This window comes from Phascolarctos cinereus, unplaced genomic scaffold, assembly GCF_003287225.1.
Source record: "Phascolarctos cinereus isolate Bilbo 61053 unplaced genomic scaffold, phaCin_HiC Scaffold_5;HRSCAF=322, whole genome shotgun sequence".
Classification (NCBI taxonomy): domain Eukaryota; kingdom Metazoa; phylum Chordata; class Mammalia; order Diprotodontia; family Phascolarctidae; genus Phascolarctos; species Phascolarctos cinereus.
In genome coordinates this window covers 445,457,620-445,476,197 of record NW_027555958.1, presented here as the reverse complement: position 1 = coordinate 445,476,197, position 18,578 = coordinate 445,457,620, and the positions used below count along the sequence as shown (strand labels likewise).

General features: G+C 55.7%; 1 protein-coding gene across 11 annotated transcripts in view; it reads right to left on the bottom strand.

Annotated features, from left to right (window-relative positions):
• The window catches only part of SZT2 (SZT2 subunit of KICSTOR complex), an 85,947-nt gene that overhangs the window by 35,738 nt on the left and 31,631 nt on the right, over positions 1-18,578 (bottom strand). For 10 of the 11 annotated variants that reach the window (XR_013487410.1, XR_013487411.1, XR_013487412.1 and 7 more), the window contains exons 14-41: positions 18,282-18,396; positions 17,613-17,821; positions 11,941-12,156; positions 11,744-11,822; positions 10,804-10,898; positions 10,446-10,614; positions 10,241-10,355; positions 10,037-10,150; positions 9,350-9,517; positions 9,180-9,244; positions 8,920-9,016; positions 8,213-8,377; positions 7,750-7,954; positions 7,049-7,164; positions 6,729-6,945; positions 4,502-4,637; positions 4,321-4,413; positions 4,118-4,199; positions 3,738-4,025; positions 3,494-3,635; positions 3,306-3,413; positions 3,164-3,227; positions 2,836-3,021; positions 2,141-2,299; positions 1,952-2,066; positions 1,684-1,755; positions 1,310-1,532; positions 465-564 (exon numbers count right to left, since the gene is read on the bottom strand). Coding sequence is in view for 6 of the 11 variants with exons in the window: in XM_020975458.2 (XP_020831117.2) it covers positions 465-564; positions 1,310-1,532; positions 1,684-1,755; positions 1,952-2,066; positions 2,141-2,299; positions 2,836-3,021; positions 3,164-3,227; positions 3,306-3,413; positions 3,494-3,635; positions 3,738-4,025; positions 4,118-4,199; positions 4,321-4,413; positions 4,502-4,637; positions 6,729-6,945; positions 7,049-7,164; positions 7,750-7,954; positions 8,213-8,377; positions 8,920-9,016; positions 9,180-9,244; positions 9,350-9,517; positions 10,037-10,150; positions 10,241-10,355; positions 10,446-10,614; positions 10,804-10,898; positions 11,744-11,822; positions 11,941-12,156; positions 17,613-17,821; positions 18,282-18,396 (3,913 nt within the window). In the remaining 5 variants the exon portion in view is untranslated. The remainder of the gene's footprint in view (positions 1-464; positions 565-1,309; positions 1,533-1,683; positions 1,756-1,951; positions 2,067-2,140; positions 2,300-2,835; positions 3,022-3,163; positions 3,228-3,305; positions 3,414-3,493; positions 3,636-3,737; positions 4,026-4,117; positions 4,200-4,320; positions 4,414-4,501; positions 4,638-6,728; positions 6,946-7,048; positions 7,165-7,749; positions 7,955-8,212; positions 8,378-8,919; positions 9,017-9,179; positions 9,245-9,349; positions 9,518-10,036; positions 10,151-10,240; positions 10,356-10,445; positions 10,615-10,803; positions 10,899-11,743; positions 11,823-11,940; positions 12,157-17,612; positions 17,822-18,281; positions 18,397-18,578) is intronic. The other variant, XM_078156589.1, reaches the window with a different exon arrangement.

Below are 18,578 nucleotides of genomic sequence, written 5' to 3'. Positions count from 1 at the left end.
TCATTTCTAGTTTAAAGCCCTTTGGAGTTAGCTCATAAGATCCCCTAAGAGACACCTACAAATGAAGGCAGGAAGCCCAGTTCACTGGGGATGGTTGAAGCACAGGGAATTGTGGTCAGGTATAGATCGGGCCAGATGACCTTTGAGGTCTCACACACACACACACATACACATACACACTCTCTCTCTCTCTCTCTCTCTCTCTCTCTCTCTCTCTCTCTCTCTCTCTCTCTCTCTCTCCCCCTCTCTCTCTCTCTCTCTCTCTCTCTCTCTCTCTCTCTCTCTCTCTCTCTCTCTCTCTCTCTCTCTCTCTCCCCTCTCCCTCCCTCTCTGTCTGTCTCTCTCTCTCTCTCTCTCCCTCTCTCTCTCCTTTTCTCTCTGTCTCTCTGTCTCTCTGTCTCTCTCTCTCTCTCTCTCTCCCCTCTCTCTCTCCCCCCCTCTCTCCCCGCCCCCCCTCACCTCACCTGGTTGACCTCCCGACAGATCTCTCCGACCTTCTTTGCCAGAAGCTGCTGCAGCTGCCGGCACTCAGCGCCCGGTCCACTCTCATCCCGACTGAGGCTCCTGTAAGGGACGGGCAGACACACCGGCAGTCAGGGGAAGGCTGAACTGAGTCACACAGACTGGCCAACATGGGGAAGGAGCTATCGGCTCAGGGACAGGCTTCACTAGCAGGAGTTAGAGCAAAAGCACAGCCACTAAGAGCAGCTAGTCAGCTCAGGAGCATCCGGAGCAGAGCCCACAGGCCAGCTTGAGGGACAAGAGGCTCCTGAGCTACTGCCTCCAGCTGGCCTCTTCAAGACACGGCCACCATCGAGGCCTTAAGCTGGGCCTTCCTTGCATTTGCGCTCACTCTCTGGGGCCACTAAGGACCCTTCCTCTCCCCAGAGAGCTCACATCCATCCAGTCGTTCGAGGGAACACGCACAAGCGTGTTCCCGCCCATACGGGAACAAGACCGTCCTCGCTGCGGCGGGGCCGTAGGGGGTGGCCTGCATCTGCAGCGACAGCTGAAGGACCCGCCCTCACTGGGATGATGAGGGCTCTCAAAGGGCGCCACAGGGACTCACTGTGGTTATGGGCATTCATTGGGGGGAGGGTATGGAAACTCACCCGAGGTGTCCTGGGACCACATGGGGGCACGTGACGGGGGGAGGTGGGGGTAAGGGGAGCTGGTCAAAGACAAACCCTCATTAGGGGATACAGGGGGCCCTGAGGGTTATGGGCACTGGCCTGGGGTGGATGGCAAGAACCAGAAGCCACTGGGTTCTCAGGGGGGCTAAGTTGGGATCGCCTGGGTTGGCCCTCACCGTGCATGGGCATAAAGCTCCACTCGATCCTGCATCACACGCACAAGGAGCCAGAAGTCGGGCAGCCGCGGTGCTGCGAGGGTGGGTGGGGGCTGCTGGTGTGGGGTTGGCCCCGGGGACAGCGTAAGGCCTGAAGGTTCCTCCAGTGTGGGGACAGCCTTGTCCCCTGGGGTCACTGCTGGTCCCTCGTTTTCTGAGCCACTACTGCTGCCTCCGTCATAGCCTGAGGAGACAAGAGCCTGGCTCACTGAACCCGTGACCCCCTCGGGGCCTTCCCTCCCCGTTCATCCACGTTCGCTGTCCCCTCCCCTCACCACTCTGGCTTTTCTGATCCTCCTGCCACCCCTCAGCTAGAGTCTGTAACCCCAGCTCACCTAGCTGGTCAGAGTCCACACTGCCCTGGCTGGACATGACACTCTGTCCTCGGCTGGGCCTGGGATGGTTCCCTGGATGAGGGAGGGGAGAGCAGTGAGGCCTTCATGGATCCCACACACTGTTCTCTCCCCTAACCCAATCTCACCCCAGCAAAGATGGCTCCCACAAAGTTAGGGCAGGGGACAAACACAGGCCGTGGAGGGGCGTGAAGCCAGTGCAGGGTCAGAGGAGAGACAGGCACAGGGCCTGTGTGAGGCTGGTGCCCACCTTCCTTATCACAGGCTCCATGAGACCCCAGTGGCGTCCCACTGGACAAGGTACTCAGAGTGGAGCCCTCGATGTCATCAGGGGACTCAGGGACTTGGGGACTGGTTGGCAGAGCCTGCGGGGAGAGAGACAGAGCTCAGAGAGGAAGGCCGTCGGTGGCTCCAAGCCCCACTGACCCCAGGCACTCACCTCTGCAGGGCTGGAGCGTGCTGCTTGGTCCTCATGACTGAGCCAGGCCCAGGAGGTGGGTGGCTCCTCACAAGGGCTGGGGCTGACAGACACAAAGAAGCAACCACTGTTGGGGTCCTGGCACAGGGAGTGGCCTGGGAGATGAAGTCGACAGAACTCCTGGGTGGGACAGAGATGAGATGGGAGGGGCCTGGTTCAGGCCATGGACAGCGTTGGGGGGGGGGGTATCTCCAGCACATGGATCATCAAAGCCAAGCCCAAAGGCACAGGGAGACCAGGGTCTTGGGAAGGCCTGGGCTCCCTGAGGTAGTACCACTGACCTCTGCACCCCTCCTCAAGCTTCCCATGGCTTCCCCTCCCCCTACTTTCTGCTGAAAACTCTGCCTCATATTTCATGGAAAAACTGAGGCCATCTGCAGAGAGCTCCCTCTTCTCGTGTCCTCCTCATCTCCCATTCCAGAAGCCTCCTTCACCTCTGTCTCACAGAAGAGGGGGCGCCGCTCCTCGCCTGAGTGAGCCCCAAGGCCCTTTACTGCCAGTGCCCTCCCCGCCTTTCCAGAGGTGTCTGCATGTCGCCTCCCCACCTAGCCTGGGAGGTTCAGGAGGCCTGGGACTCGTTTCTGCCCTTCTCTGTACCCTCAGCACGTGCACACTGCCTGACACAGTAGGTGCTTAATAGATGCTTGCTGACTAACCTCTTTAAATCGAACCAGGGAGCGTTCTGGCCCAAAGACAAAGCTGAGAGGCAGCGTCTGCCGAAGGCAGGTGGAGCGTCCAGGGGAGGCATGTATGTGGGCTGCTACTCTTTGGAGGGAAGGGCTGCTGGGGGCACCGCCCCGACGCAGGGCCCCCACCATCTCATCCTCGAGCAGCCAGCGAATCTGGGGACAGAACGGGGAGGGAGGACAGATATTAATGGTGCAGAACCTGGAACGGGTACAGGAGGGGAATCCTGCCTCACCAGCCCCCCTCAGGGTCACTGAGGTCTCTGATCCTGAGCCAGGGCCAGCACAACAGTCTTACCTCACTCATGGTGGTCTCGATCGCCTGTCTGTGGGGCAAGGGGAGGCTGGACAGCCCGGGTTGCCTGGATAGGGGAAGAGGCCAGGGTCAGCGTGGATCACAGGAGACAAGGGGTGGGAGCCCGAGCCTCTGGTAATCATACCTCTCTATGTCTGGTGGGGGTAGTGGGGGCCCCAGGCTGTCATCGGAGCGCAGGGAAGAAGGTTGCCCAGGAGACCGAGGGAAAGAGGTGCTGCTCTCAGAGACAGACCTGGGGAAAAGGGAGCTAATGAGCGCTGATGGAGAGCCTGGGAGCTCCAGAAGCCCCTCGGAGCCTCAGGCTCGCCTGACCTGTGGTGCTGGGGGTCTGAGGCTGGAGGCAGCTCCACCTCTAGAGGCAGGGTGAGAATGTAGACATCCAGGGTAACGCTAAGGTCCTGCAAGGCCAGGCGACTCCCCAGCGGCAGGCTCTCCAGAGAAGTCAAGACCTGACCTGGAGAGGGATGGAAGAAAAGGGTTGGAGCCCCTGGAGGCTCAGGGCCTTGGTGGGGGCAGGGACACCGCGACAGGTCACAGGGGTGGTGGAGAAGCTCACCCAAGCAAGTGGGCAGCGTATGCACCGGCATGGAGTCATGCTGTCCTCGGAGGCGCACGGAGCATGTAAGGTGCAGGAAGAGAGGGGGCAAATCGTGGGCGGTGCCCTCAGGGCCAAAGGCAGCATCATCCCCCAGGACGCTAAAGGAGTCCTCATCTGGGTTCATGGTGTCCTCGTCAGACAGCGATGTTGAGTCCGGAGGCTCCAGCTCGGGGTCCCGGCTGTCTCGGTATTCCACCTCCAGCTCTGGATCACTCTCTGTGGCGATGCAGCCCCCGGACACTTCTCCTGGGGACATGGGGCAGGCTGTCTGTGACAGAGGCAGGAGACGACAGCAGGACACACAAACCCTGCCCAGGCACCCCACACCAAGAGCTCACCTTCATCACCTATCGGCTCAGCCTCCGAGAGCTCCAGGTCACTGACTTTCCTGTCCAGGGCATCCTGAGCGCTCTCATCCTGCTGGAAGAAGGGGCAGCGTAGTGAGGACACAGAACGTGGAGGTCAGTGAGGATGCTGGGGGGAGGGCAGAAAGCGTGGGACAATCAAGGAGGAGGTATGGACGGCAGGGTGCACACCTCACCTCACGTTTGCTGGAGGGTGGGCAGTAGAAAAAATAGTGGGGGTTGGAGGGCACAGCTCGGAAGTGTAGGCGACTGATCTCCAAGAACTTCTCCTGCGGGGGCAGGGACACACAGGGATGAGGGCCCCAGACGGGGCCTCGGCAGCTGCCTCCGCTCCCGCCCACCAGCCCTGGGCCCCACCTGAATGATGCTGTGCAGCCGGTCGTGGGTCCCACCTGAGAGCTGGCACACCTCGGAAAGCAGGAGCTCAGGCCCCAGAGCTCCAGGGCCTTGGATGCGCTGGGCTTCGGGCTCGCTGGAATCCTCTGCCTCTGCACTGCAGTCAAGGATGAGAGGTCAGACCAGGCAGCCACTTTTGGCCAGGGGCCAGACCTGCTTGCCCTCAGCAAGGGGGCCCAGAGGCTGCACAAGCCTGTGTGCTGGCCATGCCTGGCTCACCCTGCCCCACGACCCTCTTCTCCTTCTCTGGGTTTTTGGGAGGCCCCTCTCTCCTGGCTCTCCTCCTTGGCCTCCTTTGCTGCCCTATCCTCCACATCATGACCTTTAATCTCTCTTCTCTTTTCTCCAGACAGTTCTCCTCGAGGCCCTCATCAGCTCCCATGGTCTTGACAGTCAGCTCTAAGCAGATGATTCTCAGATCTAATTATCCAGTCTGGCATCTCCACCTGCCTGCTGGACATCTAGAACTCACTGACCCACAAATATCTCAAACCCAACATGCCCCAAACTGCGCTCCTCCTCCCCCTTCCCTAAGCACTCCTCCATCCTGCCGAGGGCACCAGAGTCCTCCCAGCCCCCCAGGCTCACAGCCCAGATGTCATTCTTGCCTCCACGGCCTCTGAATGTGCCTCATTTCTACCATCCCTCCTCTGGGGGAGGGCCCATCACTCCCCCAGGACCCCTGCAGTAGCTGCTGGGGTGTCTGCCAGCCTTGAGTCTTTCCCCACTCCAGAACATTCTCCTCTCAGCTCCCGAGAGGATTTTCCTCCAGGGCAAGAGCAACCATGACACTTCCCTACACAATAAACTTGTAGGTCACATAAAACACTGTTTGGCGTTCCAAGCCTTGGTAACCTCGCCCTGTGCTACCCTTCTGGTCCTTTGCTCCACTCACAGACTGCAATCTTGGGACAAGGCCCTCCTGCTTGTTCTCCACACGGGCCTTGCATCTCCCAGCTCCGGGCCTCTTCCCTAGCTGTGCCTCCCGCCTGGGATGCCCTCCCTCCTCATCTCTGCCTCTGGCTTCCCCGGCTTCCTTCTACAGGAAGCCTTTGCTGATGCGCCCTATTTGTCCTGGATGGATCTTGTCTGCACAGAGCCGTCTGCAGGTTGTCGCCTCCGGCAGACTGGGGGCTCCTGGGGTCAGGGACGGTCTTCTGCCTTTCTTTATGTCACCAGGAATCAGCACAGTGCCTGGCAGTGATTCCCCTGAGAAGCCGCTTGTCCCCACTCAGGCCTCCCCAAGCAGGTTCTACGTCCTTCCCTCAGGTTCTAAGCAGCATCACCATCTGGATCATGCAATACAAGGAATTCCTTTTATTCCTATCACAAGGAAATGTGTCCTCCCTTCCCCAGCCCCTATTCTCCAAGGACAGAAACTGCATCTGTCCTAATAACAACAGCAGTAGTGGATAGCATTTGGATAGCACTTTAGGATTTGCAAAGCATCTCATTTTATCTTCGTGACAACCCTGGGAAGTAGGTGCTGCTATCATCCCCACCTCACAGATAAGGAAAGTGAGGCCCAGGGAGGTTATATGACTTGCCCAGCATCACAGTTTTGACGCAGGATTTGAGCCCAGGCCCTCCTAGCTCCTCCAGCCTGCTGATCCAAACTGTGAGTCTTCCTAGTTCCTATAGCCCAGGCTGGACTTGGCTCCTACTAACTCATTCTCTGCATGTGCCAAGACCTTCTCCCCAAGGCGACATTCCCTGGCTGATGGCCAAAGTGCCCTTATGCCTCCCCGGTCCAGGCGGTCAGAGCAACCCCCGCCCCCAACCCCAGCAGTCCCTTCACACCCTGACGAATGACAGCAGTAGAAGCTTGTGCTCCGCCCCCTAGCCCTGGCCCCAGCTTACCCCATCCTTGGCCCATTCCACCTGGTGCTAAGTCCAAAGTAAGTCTCAAGGGCAGGACCTCATCTCAGGCCCCTCCCTGACTCCCAAAGTCCTGAATGCAAAGCAGAGGTCACCAGTTCATGAGGTCAGTGTACTTAGGGCTAGACTGGGAGGTCAGCGAGCCCAACTCCTTCACTGTACAAGAGAAGGAAACAGGGCCAGAGAGGGAAGTGGCCTTCTCAAGGCCTCATGGGTAGAAGTAGCTGAGCTGGGATTCACCCTGGAACTCTTTCCACTACAAGACATGATTATAGAAATACCCTGAGCTGGGGCTGGGGGTTGGTCTCACCTCGACTCTGGGGCCAGGACTGCCCTGTCACGGGGCTCAGAGCCATCCTCGAGACTACAGCTCCCGGGTGCCTGGGGTAGCCCATGAGCGTGGCCACAAAGCGCCAGCAGGAATGGCGTGATATCGACCTCCTGAAGCAGCTCCTCACAGGCATCCACAGCTACCAGAAGGTCCTGGGAGCTCACGGCCTGGGCCTGCTGGAGGCTGCGGAACAGGCCTGGGGGTGGGGTGGGGAGGTGGCATGCGAATGAGATGGCAAGTGGGCACAGTCCCTCCCCCAGGGGACACAACGTCAAGCCTGCCCCAGCCCAGCTGCTCACCTCGGACATAGCAACGTTGGGCATGCTCCTGCAGGAGCGCACAATGATCGGCCACTTCCTTAAACTTGGGGTCCAGCCAGGCAGATGTAGGAGAGGGGTGCTCAAGGAACTGAGACCTGGAGGGGAGAAGTGTGGGCCTCAAGAGATCCATGCGACATGTCCAGCTCCTCCCAATCCCTACTCTTAGACTTCCATCTGCAAACACTTCCAGACCATTTGTCCAACCATCCACCCCATCCCATCTGTCCATCTATTCAACTATCTATCTATCCATCCATCCATCCATCCATCCACTCACTCATCCCATATATCCATCCTATCCATATCATCCATCTCATTTATCCATCCCATCCATCCACCCACCCAACCATCCATCCATCCATCCACCTAACCATCCACCCACCCAACCATCCCATCCACCGAACCATCCCATCTATCCATGCCATCCATCCATCCACTCACTCATCCCATATATCCATCCTATCCATATCATCCATCCCATTTATCCATCCCATCCATCCACCTAACCATCCCATCCACCCAACCATCCCATCCACCCAACCATCCCATCTATCTATCCATCCATGCCATCCATCTTCACTCCTCTATCACTTGTTCATTTGACAGCATGCAATACTCCCTATCCTGCAGCCTGCACAAATGTCAGTAAAGAGTTGGGGGGGAGGCTGGGAGCCACTCACATGAGGCTGAGGTCTTGGGGAGCCCTGCAGGGCTGTGTGTTGACCACCTGCTCTCTTAGTGCATCCAGCGAGCAGCTGTAGACAAAGACTGGGCAGCGGGAACGTGGCCCCTCCCCACCCTCGGTTTGGGAGGCCTGACGTGCAGGCCAGGCATGTGGGTCCTTTCCAGGAGGCAGAGAAAGCTCCTCCTGATCCTGGGCTTTGTCTATGGGGAATAGGAGGAGAGGCATCATCACTATAGTCCACCCTTACCACCTGCCCCAAATCCCTTTAGCTCTCTTCTGTGCCTGTTAAGACTCTTAAGTTTGCTTCAATCTTTGGAAATATGCCTCCTAGCACAGGGCCTGGGACACAGCAGGTGCTTAATGAATGACGATGACCATCTCCATGTCCCAGTGTCCACAGCCTGAGTCTCACTGGGCCCTCCACTTCCCTGTCCCCTAACCCACAAGAGAGGCCTTACCACTCGCAGGGGTCACGCTGAGGGCAGGGATCTGGGCTGTGGTATCCTTCTGACTCACTCCTCCTAAATCCTCAGGGCTAGAGATGCCATTCCACTCTCCCAATGCAGGCCTCGTCTCTTCCTGAAGGGGCTGGCCGAGACCACAAGCTACTAGTCGTTGGACATCTGGGAGCACACAGAGAGAAAGGAGAACTGAAATGTCAAAGAATTCAGGGGGACAGGGACTGCCTACGGTCCCCTTGAGGATTTCTGAGGGAAAGATGAGTCCACGACAAGAGCCATAGCAAGACAGCGCTGGCCGTCTGAGGGCCGAGAGGAAAGGAGGGGACAATGACGAGCCTGGAAGCCTGACAGGATTTGGCAAGAACAGAAGTCAAAGGTTTCAGGGAAAGATGAGGCTCTGGGAGCTCATGGTTGTGGCTGAAAGGGAGGGCACGCTCTCCAGATGGAATTAAGTTCTGATTCCTCAAATACAAATTATTTTCTTCAAGAGGAAGCCCTGGGGACTCTACTTTGAGGTGGTGCAGGAAGGGGCTCCTGTGACTTCTAGCCCGCCCTGGAGCAAACTCCAGATCGGCTTCTGCTCCATGATCTCCAGTGACGGGGAGCTCAGCACTTCCCAAGGCAGCCCAGTGAGTGCGTGGATGTCCCTGCTCCCCAGTTCCAGGAGCTCCCATCAGCGGCTGTGGTAGACAGCGAGGCCATACCTGTGAGGGCGCTCGGGAGGAAGGTGAGCAGCACGTGCTGTGGTGTCACAAGCCGGCCATAGCAGCGCCACTGAGGCGGCGAGGTGTCCGCGGGAGGCTGTGTGGAGGCCGACGGAGCAGGCCCTTACAAGAAGGCAGACCCCAGGCCTTCCACCCTCAATATCTCCCTCCTCTGCCCCGCTCCGCCCCACCCAGCTTCAAAAGGAGGCCAAGGAAAGAGAATCCAGACCGACCAGAGGTGTGACCACAAAGTTACTCACATCCTGAGAGCTGCCCATGCGGCCTTGAGGCTCCAGGCTCCCAGAGCTGCCCGAGGGACGCGCCTCTGGGAGAAGGACAATGATGGTGTTGGTGGGAGGCCAGGTCAGAGCTTCAGTTAGAGGGACAGTAAGTGGGGAGGGGACCTGGGGGGGTCAAGATGCTCTCTCACCTGGGCCCAGGGATCCCCACTGTAACACCTGGCTCAGAAAGGTCTTTTGCTCAGCAGCAGAAAGAGGGAGCTCACGGTCACTCAGCTCCTGCCCCAAGCAGCGGTGCAGCAGGCCCAGCAGCGTCTCATTGGCAGGAGAGTGGGCCTCAGAACTGGGACCTTCAGCCTCTGCCAGGCACAGATTCTGCTCAAAACCCAGCCCCTGCTCCCCCATGTCCTCTCCAACATTGGCCCTGGAGGTCCCGGCCAAGCCCCTGCCATAGAACGCCCTGAGAACCTGCCCTCTCCCACACAGGACCCCCTGAGAACCTGCCCTCCCTCACACAGGACCCCCTGAGAACCTGCCCTCCCCCACATATGACCTCCTGAAACCCTACCTTTCCCCCTACAGGACCTCCTGAGGCCCTGCCCCCCCATAGGACTCCCCAAAGAACTGCCCTCTCCCTATGGGGGGACCCCTTGAAGATATGCCCACCCCACCATAGGATACCCTGAGGACCCACCTTCCTCCCCACAGGACCTCCTGAGGACCTGCCCATGCCCCATTGGACACCCTGAGGACATGACTTCCTCCTCATAGGACATCCTGAGGACCTACTTCTCGGCACCCATAGGACTTTCTGAGGCCCTGCCCTACATCCCATTCTGCCCTCCCTTCGCCAGCCTGGAGGGTCCCAGATGAGCCACCTCTGGTGAGCAGGACAAAGGATGTCTGCATCCGCTGGCACCGCAGCAGCAGCTGCATCAGGTCAAAACGAAATGGGATCTCATGGACACAGAGGGCCCCCGCCATGTCACATCCTGTGATGGGGATGGGGGAGGGCTTAAGAGAGCCTGAGCCCTGTGTGGGCACCGGGGAGCTCCCTCCCAGCCTTGCTGGCCAGCACTGACCATCAGGAGCCTTGGGCTCAGGAGGCGGGGGACTCCACTCCTTGCTCTGGCAGAGATGGCTCAGGTACTCAAAGCTGAGCATCGAGCCGACGCAGGCGGCATCCCTGGGAAAGAGCTGCAAAGAGGGGGGCACAGAGGTGGCATTCAGGGCCCTGCCCTCGCCCACACCAGAGGCCAGCTGCGAGGCAATGGGGCTTGGACTCACCGCACGGGGAATCTCAGGGTAGGTCAGGCCGTGAAGATGCCCGCAGCCCTCGGGGCCCGCACCTACGCGCCCACACTGGGGCTCCACCCAGACCTCAGTGACCAGGTTCAGCTCGGAATCTCCCTCCAGGCCCTCCACTTCGGCATCATTGTCATCATCTGTAGAAAAGCTGCCCAGGGAAAGCCCTCAGCCCCAGCAGGGGGATGGGTCCCAGGAGCCACAGGGGGAGGGTACAGAGGGCTTGGGCAGCCCGCCTGGCACCTGACCCCCTGCTGGGAGCGTCTGCCTAGGCGTCGTGGGCACCTTCTGGCCACACAGGCAGGTGTCAGGCTGGGGCATCCCTGGGTTCCAGGCTCACCTGTCCTTGGTGGAGGTGGAATGAGGAGGAAAGAGGAGATACTGGACAACGCATGTGGGGATCTCATTTCCTCCTGCCACTCCAGGAGACTCGCTCTGTCAGCAGGGACAGGGACATGAGAAATGCAAACACACACTCCTACCACCCCACTCTTGCTGGAGCTCAGCTTAGGGCTGAAATGCTCCTGCTGGGAAATATGAGATGGGTCCTCGTGGCCAAGCCTGAAATGCTGCATGTGCCATCCTGGGCCTGAGGACTGGAGAGGAGAGGTTTATGGTCAACATCTGCCGGATAGGCCTATATCACATGGCAGGCCCTGAGGACAGGGGAAAGGGCAAAAGCTGTGGCTGCACCATCAACTGGTCCAGAGAGAAGGGGCTGGCTGCCTCAGCAGATCCCAAGCCTAGGCCTTAGCAGCAAAGGAGAGGGAGAGTTGGTCTGTACTGGACAGGGCTCGCCCTACAGAAGCCTTCTTGTGGCAGAAGCCATATGCCCCAGGGGCTCTGGGGACAGCCAGCAGGCTGGCCGGCCCGGAAACTGTACCAGGACATTGGCACATCAGCATGAGATGGCAAGGCTCGGGCACTGGGCACATGCTTTGCAAGTTAGTCATTTGTTAATGCTCCACTAAGAAACCCAACCTTGGTCTCAGCATCAAAGGATAAGGAAGGGGTAGCCAAGATGAAGTTAGGCAGAACTAGGAGAGTAAAGCTCCCAGGACAGGCCACGGCATGGAAGCAATGGGAGAGTGGGATGGAGGTGCCAGAGGCTCAGAGACACTTCTGCGTCTCCCTGGGTACTGGGGGCAGAGGAGTTACTTGAGGCTGGGAGGGGCATCACTCAGGAACTATGAGGTTTAAATTACTCGTGCGTTTGGGGGATGGAGGGAGGGGCCTGGAGGTAGTAGTGGCTCCTCGGGGATGGGAAGAAGAGAAGATACCTGGATTGGAAGCTCCAGGACCATCGTGATAATCCCTTCCCCACTGGAGGCAAAATGGAAACCTTCGGCCAAACGGACTCTTGAGTCAAGAAGAGATTAAGTTAGAAAGGAGGAGTCAGTAGTGTTCAGGAAAACCCTTGCACACCCCACTGCCTTTGCAGGGCTGGGAAGGAACGTGCAAAGGCCACACCACTTACTCGGTAAGCGTAGAAAGCAGCTGAGCAATAGCACTAAGAGGCAGGACGGGGGCGAGGGCAGGCTGGACAGTCCAGACCCATCGCTGATGATAGAGGTAGCGTGACAGGGAGGCCAGGCTGGAGGAGGCCGAGCGGCCAGATACCACAGGCAACGGTCCTGGAGGCTCCAGGGTCAGCATGAAGGGTGCGCGGTAATCCAGGGGCAGCTTCTCATACCTGTGCATCAGGGGACCCAAGTAATCGCTCCCCATTTCCCCAAGAGCTGCACCTCCCGATGCTCGTGTGCAGCTTTCTCTCAAGGTCCCGTCGGGCCAAGGTTTCTGTCTCCAAGATAAGGCCTTTGGTCTCCCCGCCAGCTACTACCCATCAAGGCTACTGTCTCTAAATGTCAGCCTCTGGCCCCACAGGCCCCATCTTGGACCTGCTGGACAACTCACTGCCTCTTTAGAGCCCTCAATCTTCCCTCAAGTCCAATCCAAAAACGCACCTTCACTGCGTAGGCAGTGTGCTTCCCAATTCTGAAAGGAGGTTTAAAAGGAAAAAAGAAAAAATAACTAGAACCCAAGAGGATACCCATCAGCTGGGGAACGGTTAACAAATTACGGCAGATGAATGTCACAGAATGTTACCCTGGTCTAAGAAATGAGGAAAGAATGATTTCAGAGAGCCCCAGGCAATCTGAACTGCTGCAGAGTGAAGGAAGTTGACACAAGGACAAGATGGGAAAGACACCTATCGTGGAAAGACTTGAGAACCCCAATCGAGGTCATGACTGACGGTGAAGCGCGTTCCCTGCCTGCTGACAGGGGGTGATGGGCACAAGGTCCAGCAGATCATATGACCAGTAGGGGATTGCTCCTGCATGACAATACTTGTTAGAATAGGGGAGGGGAGCAATGGGAATGACAAAAAAAAAGTGGGCCAGGGGCAGCCAGGTGGTGCAGTGGATACAGCACCGGCCCTGGAGTCAGGAGGACCTGAATTCAAATCCGCCCTCAGACACATAACACTTACTAGCTGTGTGGTCCTGGGCAAGTCACTTAACCCCAATGCCTAGCCAAAAACAAAACAAAATAAAACAAAAAAAGTGGGCCACTGAAATATTTTAAATATTTTTGATAACGCATATTGTCTCCTCTCTTCTGCAGTTCCAGTGTCTGACTCACAGGCCGCTCCCCGCCCCCTTCATTCATTTCAACATTCAAGGTGCCAGCCCTCCAACACCCTGGCCTGCCAGTTCAACTCCTGTGACCTTTGATCTGCCTGAGCCATGAATGGGGACAATCAACTTCTGATCTCCCCCCACCAATAACTGTTCTCCTTCCAAGGTGAAGAGCTCTGTGGTCCTTCTCTCTAGTGCCCCTGTGCCTTGTTCGCTATGCCCTCTTTCCTCGCAGTCCCCGTGAAGACGGCCCCTCCGGCCCCTCACCACTGCCAGCCCCTTCCGCACCATCACTGCCTCTCCCCCTCTTGATACTGTCCCTGCTGTCCGTAACGTCCCAATCCCAAAAAACTCCCCCTGGGCCTCTCCACCCTCTCAGTCTATGGTTCTGCATCTGCTCTTCTCTTTCACAGGTCAACTCCTAGAAAAAGTCCACACTGGCTGCCTCTCAATCCACTCCCTGCCTCACCACTCAATGACACAGCTCTCCAAGGTCACCAGGGATCTCTAGATTGCATAATCTCATGGCCTTTTCTCAATTCTCATCCGTTTCCATGGGTTCAATTATTATCTCTAGAAAGATGACTCCTAGATCTGGAAATCCATCCTAAAGCTCGCTCCTGCTTACTGGACATTTCATCTTCAATGTGTCCACAACTGAACCCATTCTCTACCCCCACCACCTCCCCATCCCACGACTTCCTCTTGTTGTCAGGGCCGTCCTCCCTCCCACTCATCCCCCATATCTAATCTGTTAGCAAATCTTGTTTATTCTACCTTCCTAACACCTTTCACATATGTTCCTTCTCTCCACTCACCTGGCCAACATCTTCACTCTAGTTCTCCACCTCGGCACCTTTCACCTAAATGATGCAACCGTCTCCCAACTGCTCCCTCCGCCTCCAATCTCTGCCCATTCTGGAGATCCTCCACACAACTTCCAAAGGGATTTACTCAATTACAGATCTGACCATGTCACTCTACCAGAGATCAGAAAGCTCCAGAGGCTCCCTAATATCACTAAAATAAAATTCAAACCCCTGTTGAGCATTTAAGGCTCTTCACAACCTAACCCCTTTCTATCTTCTCCAACTCATTACACGTTACTCTCACTTGCACGCTGTATAGGACAGTCAACTGGCCTTGCTATTCCTACTAGATGACTTTCTTGGTCTTGCCTCTGGGCCTTTGTCCAGGCTGTCCCTGATGCCTGGAATGCCCTCCCTCATTACTTCAGCCTCTTGGAATCCCTAGCTCCCTTCAAAGCTCAGGTCAAATGCCAGTGCCTACGTGAGGGCTTTCCTGATCCCCTCAGCTACCAGAGCCCTGTCCCCAAACGACTTTGTATTTCCCTTGTCTTTTATTTCTGTTTATATAGACTGGTCCTCTCGTAAACTCCCTGAGGACAGGGACTGTTTCTTTTCTGTCTTATATCCCCAGCACCCAGTATAGTGCCTGGCACACAACAGGTGTATAATAAATGTTTGTCGAGTGACTGAACCGACTCATGGGAAGTGATGACATCACCTGAAGAGTTGACAGAGAGAAGGGAAGACGGTCCTGGAGAGAGCCCTGGGGCTCTCTCAGTCCTGCTCAGTGGGCAGGACGGAAGATGGCTGCGTAAAGGAGTAGTTGAACAAGTAGGAGGGTGAGGGGATCAAGACAGAGAGATTGGGAGGAGCGACAGCAAAAGCTGCCCAGAGGTCGAGGAGGAGGAGCCTGGTTTCCTGGCCGTCCACCACCGCTGCCCGGCTCCTTGCAGGGATGGCTCCCCCTTCTCATCACCGCTGCCTGGCTTCCTTCATGCTCCAGCTACAGGAAGCCTTCCCTCTACTAACTGTCTCCAGTTCTCCTGTCTCTAGCTTGTCTGTGTTCATGTGGGCGTATTCAGGTCATCACGCCCATTACGCTGAGCTCTTTGGGAGGAGGCACTGTCTTGTACCTTTCTTTGAAGCCCCAGTGCGTAACACAGAGCCTGGTACATAGTAACAAATGTTGACTGACTGATGAACAGATCTGGCCCCTATGAGATCTTTGGCAACTCTGAAGAGAGCAGTAGCTGCTTAGTGAGGAGGTAAGAGGCCAGACTGTAAGGACTAGAAAAACGAGGAAGAGGAAAGGCAGCAGAAGCCAGGAGCACAGGCAGTTTTTGTTTCTGGGGTTTTTTCCCCAGGAAGTCACCCAAGAAGGGGAAGAGAGATATAAGATGATGATCTGAGAGGATAGCAGGGACAAGTAAAGACATTCTTGAGAACAGATGAGACCTGGGCATGATCACAGGCAGCACAGAAGCCCATCGATCAAGAGAATCAGTGATCACCAGGGCATTTCCTGGAGGAGGTCCATGGGTAGAGGGTGGGCCTGGCCAAAGGCAAGGGCCTCCTCCTCTTCCAAGGCAGGTGCTAAGGAGGAGCACAAGGAAGAGGAAGTGGAAGGACTTAGAGCAGCAGGAATCGGAGAGTTCATCAATCAGCAAGCGTTTAATCAGTCCCTACCTACTATGTCAGGATCCATGTCTAGCACAGGGGGATACAAAGTGTGTCCCCCTCAAGCTCATATTCGACTAGCGGAGACCACGTGCACACGTGGAGGTGAGAGACTTGAGGAAACGTAAGCTCTGCTGAGGCCAGGAGAGCCAATGGGGCTGCTGTGAATAGCGAGAGTCTCCCTAATGGGACCTCCTTCCAGCAGCCTTCAGCATTGTTCGAGGAAGAGGCTGTCCAAGCTGCAGTTTGGCAAGGCAAGAAAAAAGCAACAGGACAAAGTCAGGGGTCAGTGTTTAAGCACAGAGGGGAAGTGTACAGGGTACAGGGTCAAGACTCCAAAGGAAAAACAGGGAGGTCCAAGCAGTGGCAGTGGGCTGGAAGACAAGACAGGAATGTCTAGAGATCTCCATGAGGACAAATGACCTAGACAACCTAGAAGCTGGGGACAGCCAGCATTTGGAGAGGGCAGCAGAAACACGAAGGAGCAGGGCTGCCCAGCAATGGCGGCAGCAGGAAGAGACAGTGGGAAACAAAGGCCCAGCACATGCAGCATCGAGAGGCCAGAGCCCCAGAGTCCTCTAGGGACAAACAGGTCTCCTCAGCTGCCAGCTACCAGGAGAGAGGCAGGAGGAGCTCTAATGTGAACGGAACTTTTGTTCAGGAGAAAGTGGGAAGGTTCATGGAAGGGGGTGGGAGAGAAGGGCAGGGTCAGAGGTGTTTTAAGAAGGAAGGAGAGGAAATCATTATTGATTAGAGAAATGCAAATCAAAGCAACTCTGAGGTACCACACCACACCTATCAGATTGGCCAACATGACAAAACAGGAAAATGATAAATGTTGGAGAGGATGTGGGAAAATTGGAACGCTAATACATTGTTGGTGGAGTTGTGAAATGATCCAACCATTTTGGAGAACAATATGGAACTATGCCCAAAGGGCTACAAAAATGTGCATACCCTTTGATCCAGCAATAGCACTTCTAGGGCTATATCTGAAAGAGATCAAACAAATGGGAAAAGGACCCACATGTACAAAAATATTCATAGCAGCTCTTTTTGTGGTGGCAAAGAATTGGAAATTGAGAGGATGCCCATCAATTGGGGAATGGGTGAGCAAGCTGGGTATATGAATGGAATGGAATACTATTGTGCTATAAGAAATGATGAACAGGCTGACTTCAGAAAAACCTGGGAAGACTTATATGGTCTGATGCTGAGTGAAGTGAGCAGAACCAAGAGGACTCTGTACACAATAACAGCCATGTTGTGCGATGACTAATATTGATAAACCTAACCCTTCTCAGCAATACAAGGATCTAAGACATCTCCAGAGGCCTCGGGATGGAAAATGCTGTCCACATCCAAAGAAAGAACTATGGAAGTCGAATCGTTCTCACTTATTTTTACCTTCTGTTGAGTTTTGTTTCATCTTTATGATGGTTCCTCTCCTATTGGTTTTAATTTTTACTTACAACTTCACTAATGTGAAAATATGTTTCATGGGTATGTAAATGTAAAGCCTATATCAGATTGTGTGCCATCTTGGGGAGGGTGGGGGGTAGGAAGGGGGAGAAAAATTTTCAACTCAAAAGCATATGGAAGTGATCGTTGATATATCAAAATAAATTAATAAAATTTTTTTAAAAAAAAAAAAAAAGGAAAAAACTGAAAAGGAAATTAAAACAAGAAATAATTTTAAAAAAAAAGAAGGAAGGAGAGGTGGGTTGCTAGTCATGGGGTGGGGAGGCAGCACCATCTAACTGCAATTCTCTGTACAAAGGTCCTGAGAGACTGGAGACTGACATCAGTAAGATCCCTCCCTTCAACCCCCCCTGTCTCCCCAGAACCCCTCAGTTCCCACTCAGTCCCATCGGCCCCCTGAAACCTTCCTTCACATTTCCAAGTCTCAACTCAAAGTCCTGTCTCCTCCAGACCCCTCAGTCTCTCCTTCTGATGCCTATCATGACCCCCAGACCCCCTCAGCACCCTGTCTCCTCTAGACACCTCCCTCAGACCTGTCTGACCTGATCAGCAGCTTGTCCAGGGGCTTCTGCAGGACTATCAGGCAGGGTCGATCAGACAGGGTGGGCTGAGGCACAAGGAGTGGAGGAGACTTGGAGGGGGAGCTGCCTGCCCCCAGCCCTTTCCGCTTCACCTTGGGGGTGGCCTCCTTGCTCTGCACCCGGTGGGGGAAACGCAGCTTCAAGATCTCCTCTCGCAGCTCATCCACAATCTGGTGGCCCAAACCCAGGAACAAAAGGTCATACCCTTTTCCCTCAATGATGGTCAAAGGATCAGGGAATTCCAGTTCCACAGCTGGCTGAAAGTCAGAGTCCAAGCCCTTCATTTTACAGATAAACAAACTGAGGCCAGAAAGAAGAAAGGACTTACTATAAGGCAATAAGAGCAGTAAGTGACAGATTCAGGATTCCAACCCAGCTCTGTTATCTCCAAATCCTGTGGCAGGTCCCACCCACCTTGGACACATGGAGCTGAGGGAGGGGGAGTAAATTCACCCAGACCCTAAGGTGGAGTGGGGTGGAGGGGAAGCAATGTTAGGGAGACAGGAACAAGTGTTCTATGTCCGATGCCTGCCTACCTCCCTGGGCCCCCGAGGCCACTGCCTTCCCAGGGAAGAATTCAGATTAACTCCATTCCAAACCCAAACTACCCCCCAGGCCTCCTGACCTCACCTTGTTGCGTAATTGGGCTGGTGTGCCAATGGGGAAGCCAAGTCTGAGCACCATGCACGGAGCTTTGGAGATAATTCGGACCATGTAGAAGGAGGAAGGGGGCAGGTCTGGGGCACTGCGGAGACATGGGAGGTTAGCAGGGGTGGGGTAAATAGGGGGTCAGTCAGTAGGGCAGGTGGGAGAAACCCAAAACCCACATGAGAAAGAAAGCTTAGGGAAATGGAAGACTCAGGCTGTGGATAAGAGACTTGAAGGCCCTCAACAGCAGAAGGGCAGGGTAGTGGGCGACATGCAGCC